General features: G+C 51.7%; 1 protein-coding gene across 3 annotated transcripts in view; it reads left to right on the top strand.

The window, feature by feature from the left end:
- Positions 1–14,685, top strand: part of ADI1 (acireductone dioxygenase 1) — a 37,520-nt gene extending 22,835 nt beyond the window's left edge. Inside the window, exons 3-5 of one of the 3 annotated variants that reach the window (XR_009209445.1) lie at positions 948–1,127; positions 2,934–4,288; positions 12,316–14,685. Coding sequence is in view for 2 of the 3 variants with exons in the window: in XM_032172106.2 (XP_032027997.1) it covers positions 948–1,127; positions 2,934–3,053 (300 nt within the window). In the remaining variant the exon portion in view is untranslated. Of the gene's footprint in view, positions 1–947; positions 1,128–2,933; positions 5,145–12,315 lie in introns of those variants that run through there. The other 2 variants (XM_032172106.2, XM_032172105.2) reach the window with 2 other exon arrangements.
- Positions 14,686–15,193: the final 508 nt, after the last annotated feature.

The following is a 15,193-nucleotide window of genomic DNA, read 5'->3' as shown; positions in this document are numbered from 1 at the left end:
CCACGCCCGGCTAGGCAGAATCAGATTCTAAGGGCACAGTCTTGGTGAAGGGGGTATGGATATTTACTGTAAAATACTCTCAATGTTTTTGCATACTTGAATATTTTTATTATAAAATGTTAGGAATAAAACACCTTCAGAAAGACACAAAAGTCAGACCAGGCATGGCGGCTTCCGCCTGGAATCCCAGCACTGTGGGAGGCTGAGGCAGGTGGATGACCTGAGGTCAGGAGTTCGAGATCAGCCTGGCCAACATGTTGAAACCCCATCTCTACTAAAAATACAAAAATTAGCTGGGCATAGTGGCAGGCATCTGTAATCTCAGCTACTTGGGAGGCACAAGGATCGCTTGAACCGAGGAGGCAGAGGTCACAGTGAGCTGAGATTGTGCCACTGCACTCCAGCCTGGGCAACAGAGCGAGACTCCATCTAAAAAAAAATACACACAAGTCAATGTGAAGACATAGAAAATGCTTGTGGAGTCTGTGCCTGCCTCCGTGCAACGTCCACTGGCTTCTCACTCACCCTGTGTGTTGTGATTTCATGACTGCTGTGTGCAGCACACTGGGTGGGTGTGAGCATGGGGCCAGGGTGTCTTTGGGGCAGTCTCGTCGTGTGAGGTTGGGCCAGTGACTAAGCCTCTCTTTGCCACCATTTCCACATCTGTAAAATGGGGCTGATAGAGCAGCCACCTCGTGGGGCCGTGCAGGTTGGGTGAGTTGGCCTGTGTGAAGTGTTCAGAACCTTTGCTGCAGGTCTGTTCACTTTCAGTTACTGCCCATTTGTTGACAGGTTTCATAAACTATTCCAGCTCTGGCCCTTAAACTGTTAGGAAATACCATTCACCTCAGCTCTGGCCCACCGAAGGCTCAGTCTGCTGAGTGGGTGGGTGCGATCTTGAGTGACAGGTCTCTGGTAGACTCACAGGAATGTTCCTTCTGCACTAGATTAAGATGTTTTACGAGGAGCATTTGCACTTGGACGATGAGATCCGCTACATCCTGGATGGCAGTGGGTACTTCGACGTGAGGGACAAGGAGGACAAGTGGATCCGGATCTTCATGGAGAAGGGAGACATGATAACGCTCCCCGCGGGGATCTATCACCGCTTCACAGTGGACGAAAAGGTGGGAGCACTGTGCTTTCTCCCCAAGCCTGGGCTGTGTGGTGGCCCTGGCCGCGGCATCCCTGCCGCTGAACTGCGCGGCCTCCGCAGACTCTGAGTGCGGTCGCCGGGCTCGGGGCTCCTTGACCCGTGCTTCAAGGAGAGGCTCTGTGGAGCCGCAGGCGATGTCTGAGGTGACAGCTGTCCTTCCGTGGCAGCCTCCGCGGACCCTGCCTGCAATCCTGGTGGACGGGTGTGCGTTTCATACCCAGGCGGGGGCAGGTACAGGTGGCGGCAGGTACACACCCATGAGCCTGGCCCTGCCCCAGCCCGTGTTTGGTGGTGAGGCGCCTGTAGGGTTGTCACCCCAGCCCGTGCTTGGCGGTGAGGCGCCTGTAGGGTTGTCATGTTGCCACACTGTCACTTTGAAAAACATTTCAGTTTTGGAATTGAACAGCAACGCAGTCCAGTCAGGATTGGCAATAAACACAGATAAGGTAGTTTTGGGATTCACTGGAGGTGATTGGGGTAACGCTGAGATTTAAGTATAATTTTTGAATAAATACTAAATGCACATGGTTTAAAATTTAGAAATATGAAAGGGGACCCGGTGAAAGGTCTCCCTCTGACCCCCGTTCCCAGCCCCCCAGTTTCTCTCCCTGAAAGTAACCAGTATTCCGTTAAAAAAAAGTTATTTTTAAAGGGACCTTACGCATATCCAAGTGCCTGTCAGTCAGGATTCTTTTTTTTTTTTTCCTTTGAGATGGAGTCTCACTTTGTTGCCCAGGTTGGCATCTAGTGGCTCGATCTCGGCTCACTGCAACCTCTGCCTCCCAAGCTCAAGCGATTCTCCTGCCTCAGCCTCCTGAGTAGCTGGGATTACAGGGGCACACCACCAATTTTTGTGTTTTTAGTAGAGATGGGGTTTCACCATGTTGGCCAGGCTGGTCTCGAACTCCTGACCTCAAGTGATCCACCCGCCTTGGCCTCCCAAAGTGCTGGGATTACAGGCATGAGCCGCTGCGCCCAGCCTGGTCAGGATTCTTACTATCCCCTTTTTCAAACAGGAGGCAGCAGACTCTGCCCATGGTTCTACATTTTACTTTTTTCTACGTGATGTTCACTGGGGACTGTTTCATATCAGTATCTACCAGCCTCAGCCCTGATTACAGCTGCACAGTACTCTGGTGCTGGACATGCTTTACTGTATTTAACTATTAATTTATTTCAGTGAGTTGTTGACCTTCAATGATGAGTATATACATTGTTCCCAATTTTTTGCTCTTGTGAACAGTGCTGTAATAAATACCCTTACATGCTTGTCATTTTGCACTTATGTGTGTTTTTCTGTAGGGTAAATTCCTAAAAGTGAAAACTGAATTAAAAGGCACGTGTGTTTCTAGTTTGGATGGATGTCGCTGAATTGTCCTCTCCTGCCCACCAGCAACACGTGGGCCCTGATGCTAATTCTTAGGAAAACTGTAGCCAAACGAGGCGGAGAGGAGGTGGAGGGTACATGGGCTGGAGCCGGTGCTTTTCCTAACTGTGTATCTCTAGAGAGAGCGTGGAGGTGCGGAGTTCAACACCGAGCCTCAGCTCCAGATGCTCTTACCTGACGCGTGAGGACAGGCAGTGCCAGCTGCACCACCTGATACAAATCGTCCTTCCACGAATAAAATGTGGCCTAAATTGTTAAAGACGCACAATAAAAATAGCAAGAAAAGTGTTTATAGCAATTAATGTTAATAAGTTGATATGTTAATAAATAAAAGTAAGTAGAAGGCCGGCTGGTTTAATGAGATGCTGGGTGTGTTTGTCTGTTTTCCAGAACTACACGAAGGCCATGCGGTTGTTTGTGGGAGAACCGGTGTGGACAGCGTACAACCGGCCCGCTGACCATTTCGAAGCCCGCGGGCAGTACATGAAATTTCTGGCAGAGACGGCCTAGCAGTGCCTCATAAAGGTCCCCAGTATGATGACTGAGCAGAAAATCAATCATTTTCTCTTTGCTTTTAGAGGATAGACTCAAGGCTAGGTTATCTTTCCTTTGTAAGATTATTTGATCAGAATATTTTGTAATGAAAGGATCTAGAAAGCAACTTGGAAGTGTAAAGAGTCACCTTCATTTTCTGTAACTTGATCAAGACGAGTGGGTCCATGGCCCTGCGTTAGTTCATGCATTCAGCTCAGACCCAGATGGAAATTTCATCTCCCCAAATGCAGTTCCTTAGATGCTCGTCTGGACGTGATGCCGTGTCTGCCGTGTAAGAAGGTGCAATCATTGATAACACAGCTAGCCAGATAGAAGACACTTTTTTCTCCAAAATTATGCCTTGGGATGGGGAGTGGTAGGGGGAAGAGCTCCCACCTTAAGGGGCACACACTGAGTTGCTTATGCCACTTCCTTGTTCAAAATAAAGTAACTGCCTTAATCTTATGCTCATGGCTTGGAGTTACCTCATATTCATGTATATATGATATTTTGCCTGGTTTGTTAAAATCATCCCATTTAGATTCTTTCTATAATTGTTCTTAAGTAATTTATATATGAGCTGTGTTAGTATTTTTTCAGTGTGAGATCTCTGGATTCTTTCACCATCAAGCTGTTGAATTTTAACAAGAGTATTAATACATAAATTTTCTACTCAACAATTCTGAGATAGGATTATGCCTAGTTTGTTATATCATAGAAGAACCCCAAGTTAACTTCATGTTTTGGAAGGGCAGGTCGTTTTTAAAGTATGTTAGGATTAATTTTTTTAATCACCTCCACATTGTACAGAGGAAACTCAAGCCTTAAATGTTTAAGTAAACTCTGTCTCAATTTTAGGATTAAAATATCCACAGGTGATGTGATGGTAACATATACCCCAGGGCTTGCTTCTGTCAAGTATGACTCTATCTCAGTAATTAAAATAAGTGCTGATCTACTGATTTTTTTTTAATGGATTCATTTCTAAATGGGCATTATAAATAGAGCTTGTTCATTTTTAAGAATGAAACATTCATATGATAAACTATCACCTTAAATTGCCTTTCTTGCTTCATGTAACTTTTCTCTGTCAGGATTCTTAGCGTTTGAAACTCCTCGTGCGGGGCTGGCTTCCTGCGGACTCTGGTTTCGCCTCCTTGATGTGGCGCCTCGGATTTCTTCACTTCAGAGCTGTATTTTTACAGGCAAGAGTAAGTTACTGGGGCAGTGGCTCATGCCTGTAATCTCAGCCACTCAGGAGGCTAAGGTGGGAGGATTATCAGAACCTGGGAGGTCGAGGCTGCAGTGAGCTGTGATTGCGGCCACTGCACTCCAGCCTGGGTGACGAGAGCGAGACTCTGTCTCAAAAAAGAAGAGAGTAAGAGCTGAGGCATATAATAGAATTCTGCTAAAGCACTTAAGGTGAAATCACATTTCCTTTTCCCAGGGTGTTGCTCACCTCTTTCGTTTTTATTGAGGGGTCATTTACATACATTAAAATGCACTCATTTTCCGTGTTGTTGAATGTTGACAAAGGCAGCATGACCTCAGGCAGAACAACAACACAGGACATTTTCATCACCCAAAGAAGGTTCTCATGCCCCTTCTTAGTCCCCCCACCCCATCCTGAGCAACCCGTGTGGGTGGGTTTTGGCTTTTCTAGAATTTGGTGCGCATGGAATCCTGCAGCACGTTCATGTTTGTATCTGGCGTCTTGCGTTCCTGCTTCTGTTCTCTGATCCCTACACTAACCCTGTCTCCTGGGTCAGGGCAGCCCCTTGTTAGTATCTTAAACACTGGGACGGTTTGAGGAGAGCTCGAGGCTTGAAAAACACTAAACGAGTGGAAATGTACTGTAGTAAGAAACAGAACTCTAGGCGGGGAGAAAACCTAGGGAGGTAAAAGGCTGTTCTTCCTGAAGGCATCACTGTAAAGTAGTGAGGGTCTCTCTTCACGCTGAATGTTAGAGAAGACGGATCCTTGGCTGGGCGCGGTGGCTCATGCCTATAATCCCAGCACTTTGGGAGGCCGAGGTGGGCGGATCACCTGAGGTCAGGAGTTCAAGACCAGCCTGGCCATGATGGCGGGTGCCTATAATCCCAGCTACTCAGGAGGCTGAGGTGGGAGAATTGCTTGAACCCAGGAGGTGGAGGTTGCAATGAGCTGAGATTGTGCCACTGCACTCCAGCCTGGGCAACAGAGCGAGACTCTGTCTCAAAAAAAAAAAAAAAAAAAAAAAAACAAAGAAGATGGATCCTTCATAAACACATTCGTTAGATTCTAAATCAGGTATTTTTTCCAAGGAGCCCAGCTGTTAGTTTCCCAAGCAGGACAGCTGTTGGTTTTCACTGTGTCCAAGTTGGTGAGGTTGGAGCAGGCTCTGCCTTCTCGCTGAGTAAGATATTCCCGGACATGTGTTATTTTTCAAGTGTGCCCTCTTTTTACAGGCACAGGTGTATTTATTGCCATGGGGTTTATGACTGGGATATTAATAAATCAGAATATGAATTCCTGCAGTTGGGTATGGCTTCAAGCTGGTTAATGTGTTGGCATTTTCGAGACACTTTGATTTTTCCCTGCCGTCTTCCTACTCGAGGTAGACACCGCACTGCGGACAGCACAGGCAACCCGGTGAGAGGCCCGCTCGCATTGTGGGGACTTCACGCTTGTTTCTAAGGAGTAGGCATGGATCATCCAGGAAATGTCCAGCCTTGTTCTGTCTTGTTCCAGATTCAACATCTTATCCCAGTGAAGTCCTGGCCCCAGGACGCTTTCCCGGTCTGGAATAGCTGTGAAAGGCTTCTTCATCCTGTGGTGCTTCATTTACCTATTTGGTTTTGTCCTCACTTCCGAAAAGTGAATAGGATCATCTCCTTTCTGATTTTTATTTCTCTTCTTGCCATCCATCTCTTCCGCTTGTTAACTAAAAGATGACACGATCTATACATTTAGAAAAGGAGACATTCTTTCTTTTTCTTTTGTTTGAGATGGAGTTTCGCTGTTGTCGCCCAGGCTGGAGTGCAGGGGCGTGATCTTGGCTCACCGCAACCTCTGCCTCCTGGGTTCAAGCCTCTCCTGCCTCAGCCTCCCGAGTAGCTGGGATTACAGGCGCATGCACCACCACACCCAGCTGATTTTTTTGGATTTTTAGCAGAGATGGGGTTTCACCATGTTGCCAGGCTGGTCTCGAACTCCTCACCTCAGGTGATCCATCCGCCTGGGCCTCCCAAAGTGTTGGGATTACAGGCGTGAGCCACCATGCCCAGCCTAAAGACATGATTTCTTGTAAAGAGTTACACTCTGCAAGGTGGCATCCCGCAGGCTGGGAAGCACAGCCTCCCGCAGAGACCAGAGACAGGCACCTTGGAGGAGAAGAGGCAGGAGCTTTATGCTGAACGGGCTGGAGGATCATACATATTCAACAGGTTACAGGAGGAGCTGTGAATATTCATGAAGTGGTCCTGGTGCATGTGTATTGAACAAACATCCACGTTACATACAACCCACGTTCACCTTGGAGAGGAGACTAAACATCTACGTGCATCCCAGGCAGGCTCTGCGCTTCTAAAGTTGAAACACAGACGTGAAGGCTCCCAGCGCTCAGCCTCTGTCAGCCAGCCAGAGCCCATCCATGGGCTTATTCTTGTCTAGAGGAAGTTACTGAAATCGGTCTCTTGTTCCATCAAAGCTGTAGTTAAGGCTGGTGGAACGGAGCCAGTTAGCCAGCATCGGGCAGTGGATAAACTACAAATTGTTTTCATCTTGCTCATCTCAAGGCCAACGCTGGTTTAGCTGCTGGAGAAGAAAACCTTTGTGGTGGTGAGGACAGTTTCTTATTTAAGCACAGGGTGTGAGACTTTGCTGTAGCGTGGCCAGGCCTTAGGTCCTGTGTGTGATTTGTGTCTTATTGCCACAGTCTGTTCTGTGGTCTCACCATCTCTATTTTAACATGAATGCTGGCCAGTTGTGTCTAAACCCCAAAAGGGAGGGGGTATAGTGGGGTGTGTCTGACCTCCAGTCTCATCGTGCCTGGGAACTCATTTTTTTTTTTTTTTGGGACGGAGTCTCGCTCTGTCACCCAGGCTGGAGTGTAGTGGGGTGATCTTGGCTCACTGCAAGCTCCGCCTCCCGGGTTCACGTCATTCTCCTGCCTCAGCTTGCCAAGGAGCTGGGACCACAGTCACCCGCCACCACGCCCGGCTAATTTTTTGTATTTTTATTAGAGACGGGGTTTCACTGTGTTAGGTTGGTCTTCATCTCCTGACCTCATGATCTGCCCTCTTTGGCCTCCCAAAGTGCTGGGATTAGAGGCTTGAGCCACCGCGCCCCGGCTGGGAACTCGTTTTTTAAGGTTGGCCAACGGGGTCCATTCAGTCAGTTGGGGGGCTCAGGATTTTACTTTAAATTTGCAATCCTTATCATTGAAGTGTAGAAGGAAGACTGGAGAGCCCGGTGAGACGCTCCGCTGGCCTCTGAGCAGCGGCTGTCAGCAGATGCCCCTCCTTAGCCAGGGCCCCAGGGATGCTCTCTGTGTGTGAGCTGATTAAAAACGACGACGAAGAGCCCTCTGCTATCAGCTCATGACCCTGAACTCTCCATTTTAAAAAAGCCTAAATTGACCTCTTCCAGAAGGGAAGGACGAAGACAGACTCATCAGACTGGAACTAGGTGGAAGCAGGGAGGAGCTAGGCTCACGGTGGCCACGTAGCTCAGTTCATTTCCTGCAGTCCCCATTTCTGACATTCTGTCCTCTGGCCGTATATGTACAGACCACGTATTCTAATGTTTGATTAGAAAATACAGCTACTAAATTCAATTCTTGCATCAAAATTGTATTTTAAAGTATAAGCATGTTTAATATTGGTCCTACGGAATGAGCCGGTTGCTTTGTTTGTACCCAGAGCTCACATTAAGCCTCACGTCCAATCGTGGCTTCCATCCACTGGGATGGGCAGATTCTTCCAGGGGCCTCCCCTGGCTGTCTCTCACTGTGAACGCCACCCCTGTCTCCTGCCCACACCACTGCGACCTGGCTTACAGAATCCCCCACTCTCCTTCTAGCCCAGCACAAATTCAGGACACCAGACGTCCACACTGTCCAAGCTGCTGTGGTTCACCCAAGACTTCGGAGGAAATATTCCTTCTTAAATTTGTGTCAATAAGCCAGACAGTTTTCCAGCTTCCTTAGAAGTAGTTATCCTGTGGAGTGTGGACTTCATTCTTTACCTCCTTCAATTAAGATGAAATTTAGAAAGGCAAACCGGGCTGCAGTGGGCACCTGCCTGCACAAAGCGGCTGCTGATTTGCTGATTTGCAGGAGATTAAACCCAATCCGAGATGGAGGGGGTCTCGTTTCTGTGCTCACATCGTCATGCATGTGGTTGGACGTGTGTGCCTGCGTGTGGACGTGGGCTTCTGCGAGCCCTCCAGAGAGCCTGTAGAGGCTGGTGGTTATGAACTGTGGGATGCAACGAGCACTGTGGGCTCCATGGTCTTTCTTTCCCTGCCTGTCCCCCAAGAGGGGGCGTGTGAGGTAACCACTGCAGACGTTTTGCTGTGTGTCCACGAGGAGATCGTCTGGTTCTATTGATGGAGGTGTTTTCCTAGTTCTGTGGTGAAGTTGGCAGCTTCAGACATTTTGTTCTCATGACGCAGCTCTGACAACTAAGATGGGCTCCCCTGCCTCGGCCGGGCTCCTCGGTTTCCCGAGAGTGAGGCCTCTGTTGGTCGATCGTGTTACTGGGTGGCTGTGAGTTACGCAACTCACGAAAACATCTCATCCGGATGGGCGTGGGGCGGGATGGCGACCCCAGGCGCTGTGAGTAACTTCCCAGCGTGCCGGCTTCTTGCGCGTTCCCAGAGCCTGGTGTGCGGTACCCCAGGTGGGCGGGTGGATGGCTGGAATCTGGTTCTCGTCACACAGACCAAGAATGAGACATTTAGATGCGATCTAAAAACAGCCATTTTTCCGAAAGCTGTTTACTTTGGAAAGTGTATCAGGCAGCAGTTTCTGGAGACCCTGTAATTGTTTTATGACTTATGCAGTAAAAACCTAATTACAAAAAGGACGGGTGCGGTGGCTCATGCCTATAATCCCAGCACTTCAGGAGGCCAAGGCAGGAAGATCACTTGAGGAGTTTGAGACCAGCCTGGCTAACATGGTGAAACTCCATCTCTACTAAAAATACAAAAATTAGCCGAGCATGGTGGTAGGCACCTGTGGTCCCAGATACTGAGGTGCTGAGGTGGGAGGATCACTGGAGCCCGAGAGGCATGACAGGTGTGTACAGGGGCTGAGCGGCTGGTACTTTCTGAATCTCAAGGGAAGACCTGTAGCCTGTGGGCACTTCACGGGCCATGGATGGAGCGCCTGTTGTCAGCCGCGTGGGAGAACTCTAGGGATGCGGCTGTGCTGAGGCCAGCATTGGTCTGTATTCGTCCTACAGAATGAGCCGGTTGCTTTGTTTGTACACAGAGCTGACATTAAGTCTCATGTCCAATCGTGGCTTCCATCCACTGTGATGGGCAGATTCTTCCTAGGGGCCTCCAGTGCACGGCCAGTGAGCTGGGCTCTTTCCAGCAACGCCTTCAGGAGACTCTGGTGGTTTCTTTTCTCCCTCATTCTCTGATCAAGAAGACGCTGGGATGTGCCATGCATCCCACATCTGAGAAATGCTTGCCTCCTGTGTGCTGGACGCTGGGCCATGTGCTGGCGAAGAGATAGGGCGGTGGAGCCAGTTTATCCTGAAAGTCCCTTTGCACACATCTCTTATTAGGTGTGTGTTGAGACCGAAAATAAAGTCTGGAACCAGGGTGTCACAGATGGGGGTCACAGACACACAGCAGATATAGCATGGTGCTCCCAGCAGAGGTGGTGCTCCCAGCAGAGATGCAGGAGAGCATGTACAGTCGTTGGACTCAGCCTGTGTGCAGCAAGAAATTCATTAGGGGATCTCTGGCCCCGGGTGCCACCTGGGAGCATGCGTGTGCAGGGCCACCTGGCCCGCGAGGGCCCTGGGATGGCCTGACCCGTCAGGGATGCTGGCAGCAGGGCTGGCTCCGTTACCAAAAGGGGAAGCAAAGGCTCTCCAGGGCCTTTCTGGGGCTTGCACCGTCTTGAGGTCTTCAGCCCCCCTGGAGACGGAAGGGAGGTGGCCGAGTGGCCTGTGGCGCAGGGCTCCTTTGCTGTTCCTTGCGGCCTGGGGGTCTTTGACTCTTGGAGCTGAGTGACAGGTGGGGATTTTTGCCCCTCTAATGGTCTTTGGATGATAAACTCCCAAACTGATGCGCCAGGCTGGTGTCTTTACAGTGCGTGCTCTGAGGAAAGCTGGTCTGGGAAGTGATGCATTAAAGGGTTCTGTTATGGGTTGGGAGTCCGAGTCTCGGGGAGAGCCGTGGTGCCGGGAGCAGCGGGAGGCCTTGGGGCCGTGCTTAGCTTTGCTTCCCCAGCTTTGCTGACCCCAGTGAGCTCTTCCCCACGTGGTACCTGTCAGCAGTGCAACAGGAAGTTCTCTGTGTGTTAAACCACACGAGGGGTTCAGAGCTATCCCCAGGGCAGACCTGGAGTTTTTTCTGGTGTTCCTTAAAAGCATCTGATGAATATTGGGATGAATTTCCAGAAGAACTTGGAAGAGACTTTCTCTCTCCTTTCTGCAAACTACATGGTCAGATCAGCACATGATAGGAATCTGGATGGTGGAGGAGAAGATGTGGGTCAATCTCCCCAGTGCCCCAAATCCAGTGAAATGACAACAATTTTTTTAAAAAATTGTGTTGTTTTTAAAAATACATCCACAAGTTTCTGAAGATCTCCCTCCATTTATCCTCCCCTTCAGCATGGTCTCTCTTGGTCACTTGTTTCTAACGAGTAGGAAGCGGCTGAGGTGGCCGTGGGTGGCCTCTGTTGGCATGTAGTTTCCTGCTTGCTCTTGGACACTGCGCTCTGGGGGAGCCGGCTGCCACGTCCGCAGGATACTTGTGCAGCTCTCTGGGGAGGTCTGAGGCCTCTGCCAGCAATGCTGCTGGCTGGGGGTGTGTGGAAGCAGGTCCTCCAGCCCCCATTGAGCCTTCAGATGATGCAGCCCCAGCTGTCACCTTGAGGGCCTCAGGAGAGCTCCACGCCACCCAGCTAACCCAGAGACTGCAGGCGAGAATGTATGTTCCTGTCGTCAGGCACAAGTTTCAGAGCAGTGTTGTTACATGGTGTAGGTAACTGGTGCCTAAGTGTGACTCCCTAAGCACAGTGCTCACCTCCACTCAAGAAACTGCTGACAGTGGATCAGACATCTTGAGAAAGAGAAACCAATGGAACGGACATCTGAGAAGTAGGTGAAGAGCTGTCCTAGTCAGGCAGTGCCCACCCTCGGAATGGATGGGGAAGGATGGAGGCAGGCAGGTGGATCGCAGCGGGAGGTGCATTCTGTCCCCGCTCCCCAGGCTGTGCGGACCCACAGGGCAGAGGCTGCTGTCCTGCTGTCCCCTCCTGCACAGTGCCTGGGACACCAGGCTCATGGGGTGCACTCAGTGGGCAGGTTAGAGGGACTAGGAAGGAAGACCTCTTGTCCCAGGCAACCTGCAGAGGCTGGGAGCCCTTGGGGGAGGCCCTGGGAGCAGCCCTGAGGGAGGGCACTGGCTCCGCATCCACCTGGAGCGTTGCCCAGGATTGCCGTTCCCGTCTTCCCAGGATTCCAACTCTGTGCTTCGAAATGTCGTGACACGATCTCTTCTGTTGTCTTAGTTGGGGCTCTTTTTGTTACAAGTGACAGGAGCCCAGTGTGAAGGAGACTGTGCCTGGGGGCTCCTGCCCTGGGGGCTCAGGGACCAAGCCACGTCTGCTCACGGTGGGACACAGTGTAGACACAGTGTTGACGTCTTAAAGCCTTACTGCTCATTCCATTATGCAGAGGAGTGACTTCAGCTGCCAGCGCTGGTCCCCAAGGCTCCAGGAGAGGTTCTGTGGGACTAGACCCAGGTCAGCGGCTCTGACAGGGACGAGATCGCGCAGCGCAGGCATGGCTGTCGGCCGAAGGGCCTCCTGTGCCCAGGCCGCTGCCGGCTCATGTCCAGGTCATTTCTTCCACGCCGCAAATCCTGCTTGCCCAAGGTGAAAATGGAGCTTGTAAAGTTAGCACGGTGGACATTTGTGCACTTATGGGACTGAGGAGGCTTGAACTTCATTCTGAGGGGAAAGAAGCCAGCCCTGGCTTTATTACTCTGTCAGATAACCCTGTCTCTCTAGGTTTCAAAAATACCTTCACCCCATCGCACGTGAGCAGGAGGGACTTCTGGGCCTCACCCACGTCACTACCGCAGTGAGTCCCTAGTACTGGTAAGATGAGGTCGGGTCAAGGAGCGCTCTGCCTGCTGTGATGCGTGAAGTTCTTCTATTCACCATGTCTCTCAGCGGAACTCGGTCCCACAAGCCCCCCCAGGGGAGCTGGTTTTGTCCCCTGAGTGCCGAGATGCATAAAAAAGTGGCTGGTTGGTTCCTCAGGGTGCCACAGTCCAGTGAGGAGAGCAGAGGGTGCAGCAGCCCTTATGGCTGGGTGAGGGGTACGGGGGCTCCAGGCAGGCACAGCTGCTCAGAGAGAGGGTTTGGGGCAGTCGTCACCATCAGGTGGATGGCTGAGGCAGGATGTCACTGCGGGCTCCTTGTCCCTGGTCCTGACCAGATTTGCTGTGACCACCTGGCTGGGCCCTGAAGAAGGCAGAGGAATTGCTCAGGTGGGGCCAGGGCACAGGGCTGAGGCCTGCAGTTGGGCTGTGCCAGGTTGCAGATAACATCCGGGGCACCCCTGAGCAGGCGGCTCTTCTGCATCGCTCCGTGTTCTGCTCTGTGTTTTCTGCCTTGGGAAGTGATTATTTTTCAAAATATTCTCTTAACTGCGGCGGGGGCAGGGCACTAGAAGCATCCAGGCATGAAGACAGCCCCCAGGTCAGCGGGGCTGGGGGAGCTGGGCTGGGCAGGGGTTGGAGGGCAGGAGGCTGTGCTCCCATCGCGGTCTGTCCCTGGCGTGAGCAGCGCAGGTGTGACAGTTCTAGGGTGGAGCGTGCTTTCAACTGAAACCACTCTCCCTGGGACGTGCTTGCCTGCCTTTATTATTATAGTTGAATGTGTTTCCTTGTCCATGTTAAAAATGCTTGTGTTTATTTTGCACCAACGGTTCAAAAAATCCCACCCATTCTAAAATCCAAATAGGATTTCATCTGAGTTATACAACAGCCTGGCAAAGGGCAAGTCAATGGAATCAATATGATCTGCCCTAGCGTCCGCGTATTTTCCAGCCTGCTCCATTGCTAATCACTCCTGAAGCCTCCTTGGTGCCCCGGCTTTATTGATTGCCTCTGCAGAATGTGTGTGTGTGGGGGTCCCCAAGGACAGAGGGACACCACTGGCAGGGCCAGAGATGGAGGCACGCTCTCCAGAGGCTTGTCCTGCTGCTGCTGCTGCTGAGCAGGACTTCGGGCCAGTGGCCACCCATCATGACATCGAAGCTGGCCCCAGAGATCCCAGGACAGAGGCCCCAGGGCAGCATCGCGTGCTCCACCTCTGCAGAGACATCCCTGTGAGCTTGGGGTGTGGAGAGGACGAGGGAAGAGCCCTCCGTGGATGCCTTGGGCTTGGAGGTGTCTGCATGGATGAAGGCGCAGATGGAATCACCCCAGTTCTGCTGCTGCAGTAGCTGTGTGGCTGTGGGCAGGTTCTGCAAGCTGTGCCTCCGTCTCCCTGTCTAAAGGGGGACATGATGTACCCTTGGAGGAGGGTTGAGGTGAGGAGGCCGCCAGAGCCTGTCTGTGAGGTGGAGGGGCTCGAATAACGTCCACTAAAAGTTCACGTCTGCTCAGAACCTCGGAATGTGACCTTTTTGGAAATGGTCTTTGCAGATGTAATTAAATAGGGGTTCGACATGGAATCATCCTGGACTAGGGTGGGCCCTAGATCCAAAGACTGTTGTCTCTGCAGGAATAGAAGACAGAGACATTGGAGGAGGCCACGTAAACACAGAGGCAGAGACTGGGGCCATGTGGCCGAAAGCCAGGAGCACCGAGGACTGCCACGGCCACCACGGAGAGAGGCCTGGGACAGACGCCACTGCAGAGCCTCCAGAGAACGCAGCCAGCCTGCAGCTCGCGTGCAGCCTTCCGGCCCCCTGAACTGTGAGAAGATGCAGTTCTATTTTAAGCTGCTCTGTTTGGGCACCTTGTTACAGCAGCCCCAGGAAGCTACTGAGTGGGCGTTTGTGGTTGGCCGCCGATCATTCCCAAGGTCACGGCCCCATCCTAAGCTGTGGGACCTGTGCACGTGACCTGTTTTGGAAAAAGGGCTTTTGCAGATGTAATTAGCTTAAGGATCTTGAGATGAGAAGATTATTCTAGATTATTGTGGGCCCCAAATACCATCTTAAGTGGCTCCACAAGAGATTTGGCACACAGAGGAGGCTGTGTGACCAGAGGAGAGACTGGAGTGATGTGGCCACAAGCCAAGGGCACCGGGAGCCCCCAGAGGCTGGAAGAGGAGAGGAAGGAGCCTCTCTAGGAGTGGCCTGCTGACAGCAGCCTCCAGAATGGGGAGGGAATCAGGTCTGTGCTCTCATACTTAGGAGTGTCTTATGGCAGCCTTAGGAAACAGAAGCACTGTTTCCCATTCACAGCCTGGCCTCAGTCCCCATCTGGGGGTTCCCTGCAGCCTGGCCTCTCCCTGTTGCCCAGGCTCTCCCCACAGCCAGGTCTCTTCCTGTAGCCCTGGGGTCTCCCCGCATCCTGGAGTCTCCCCACATCCTGGGGTCTCCCTGCAGCCTGGGGCCTTCTCATAGCCTGGGGCCTCCCCACATCCTGGGGTCTGCCCGCATCCTGGGGTCTCCCTGCAGTCTACCCATGGTGCCAGGGCAGCTCTTCTTCCTGACACGTGTGAGGGGCCCTGGGGTGCAGAGAATAAACTCCACCCATCGGATGCGAGTTCCAGCAGCCCTGGGGTTGGGTGAGTTTCCTGGAGCAGTGGCCGAGGGGTCAGGGGTGCAGTTCGCTGACTGTCCAGCTCAGCATGCCCAGGGAGCTAGTGGGGTTCCCTGACACCGGGCAGCAGGTGGAGGCTGAGACAAAGGCCGAGCCAGCCGGAG

The sequence above is a fragment of the Hylobates moloch genome, unplaced genomic scaffold, assembly GCF_009828535.3.
Source record: "Hylobates moloch isolate HMO894 unplaced genomic scaffold, HMol_V3 SCAFFOLD_13, whole genome shotgun sequence".
In the NCBI taxonomy this organism is placed as follows: Eukaryota; Metazoa; Chordata; class Mammalia; order Primates; family Hylobatidae; genus Hylobates; species Hylobates moloch.
Note: the sequence above shows the minus strand (reverse complement) of the source record. Positions and strands in the feature narration are given on the sequence as shown.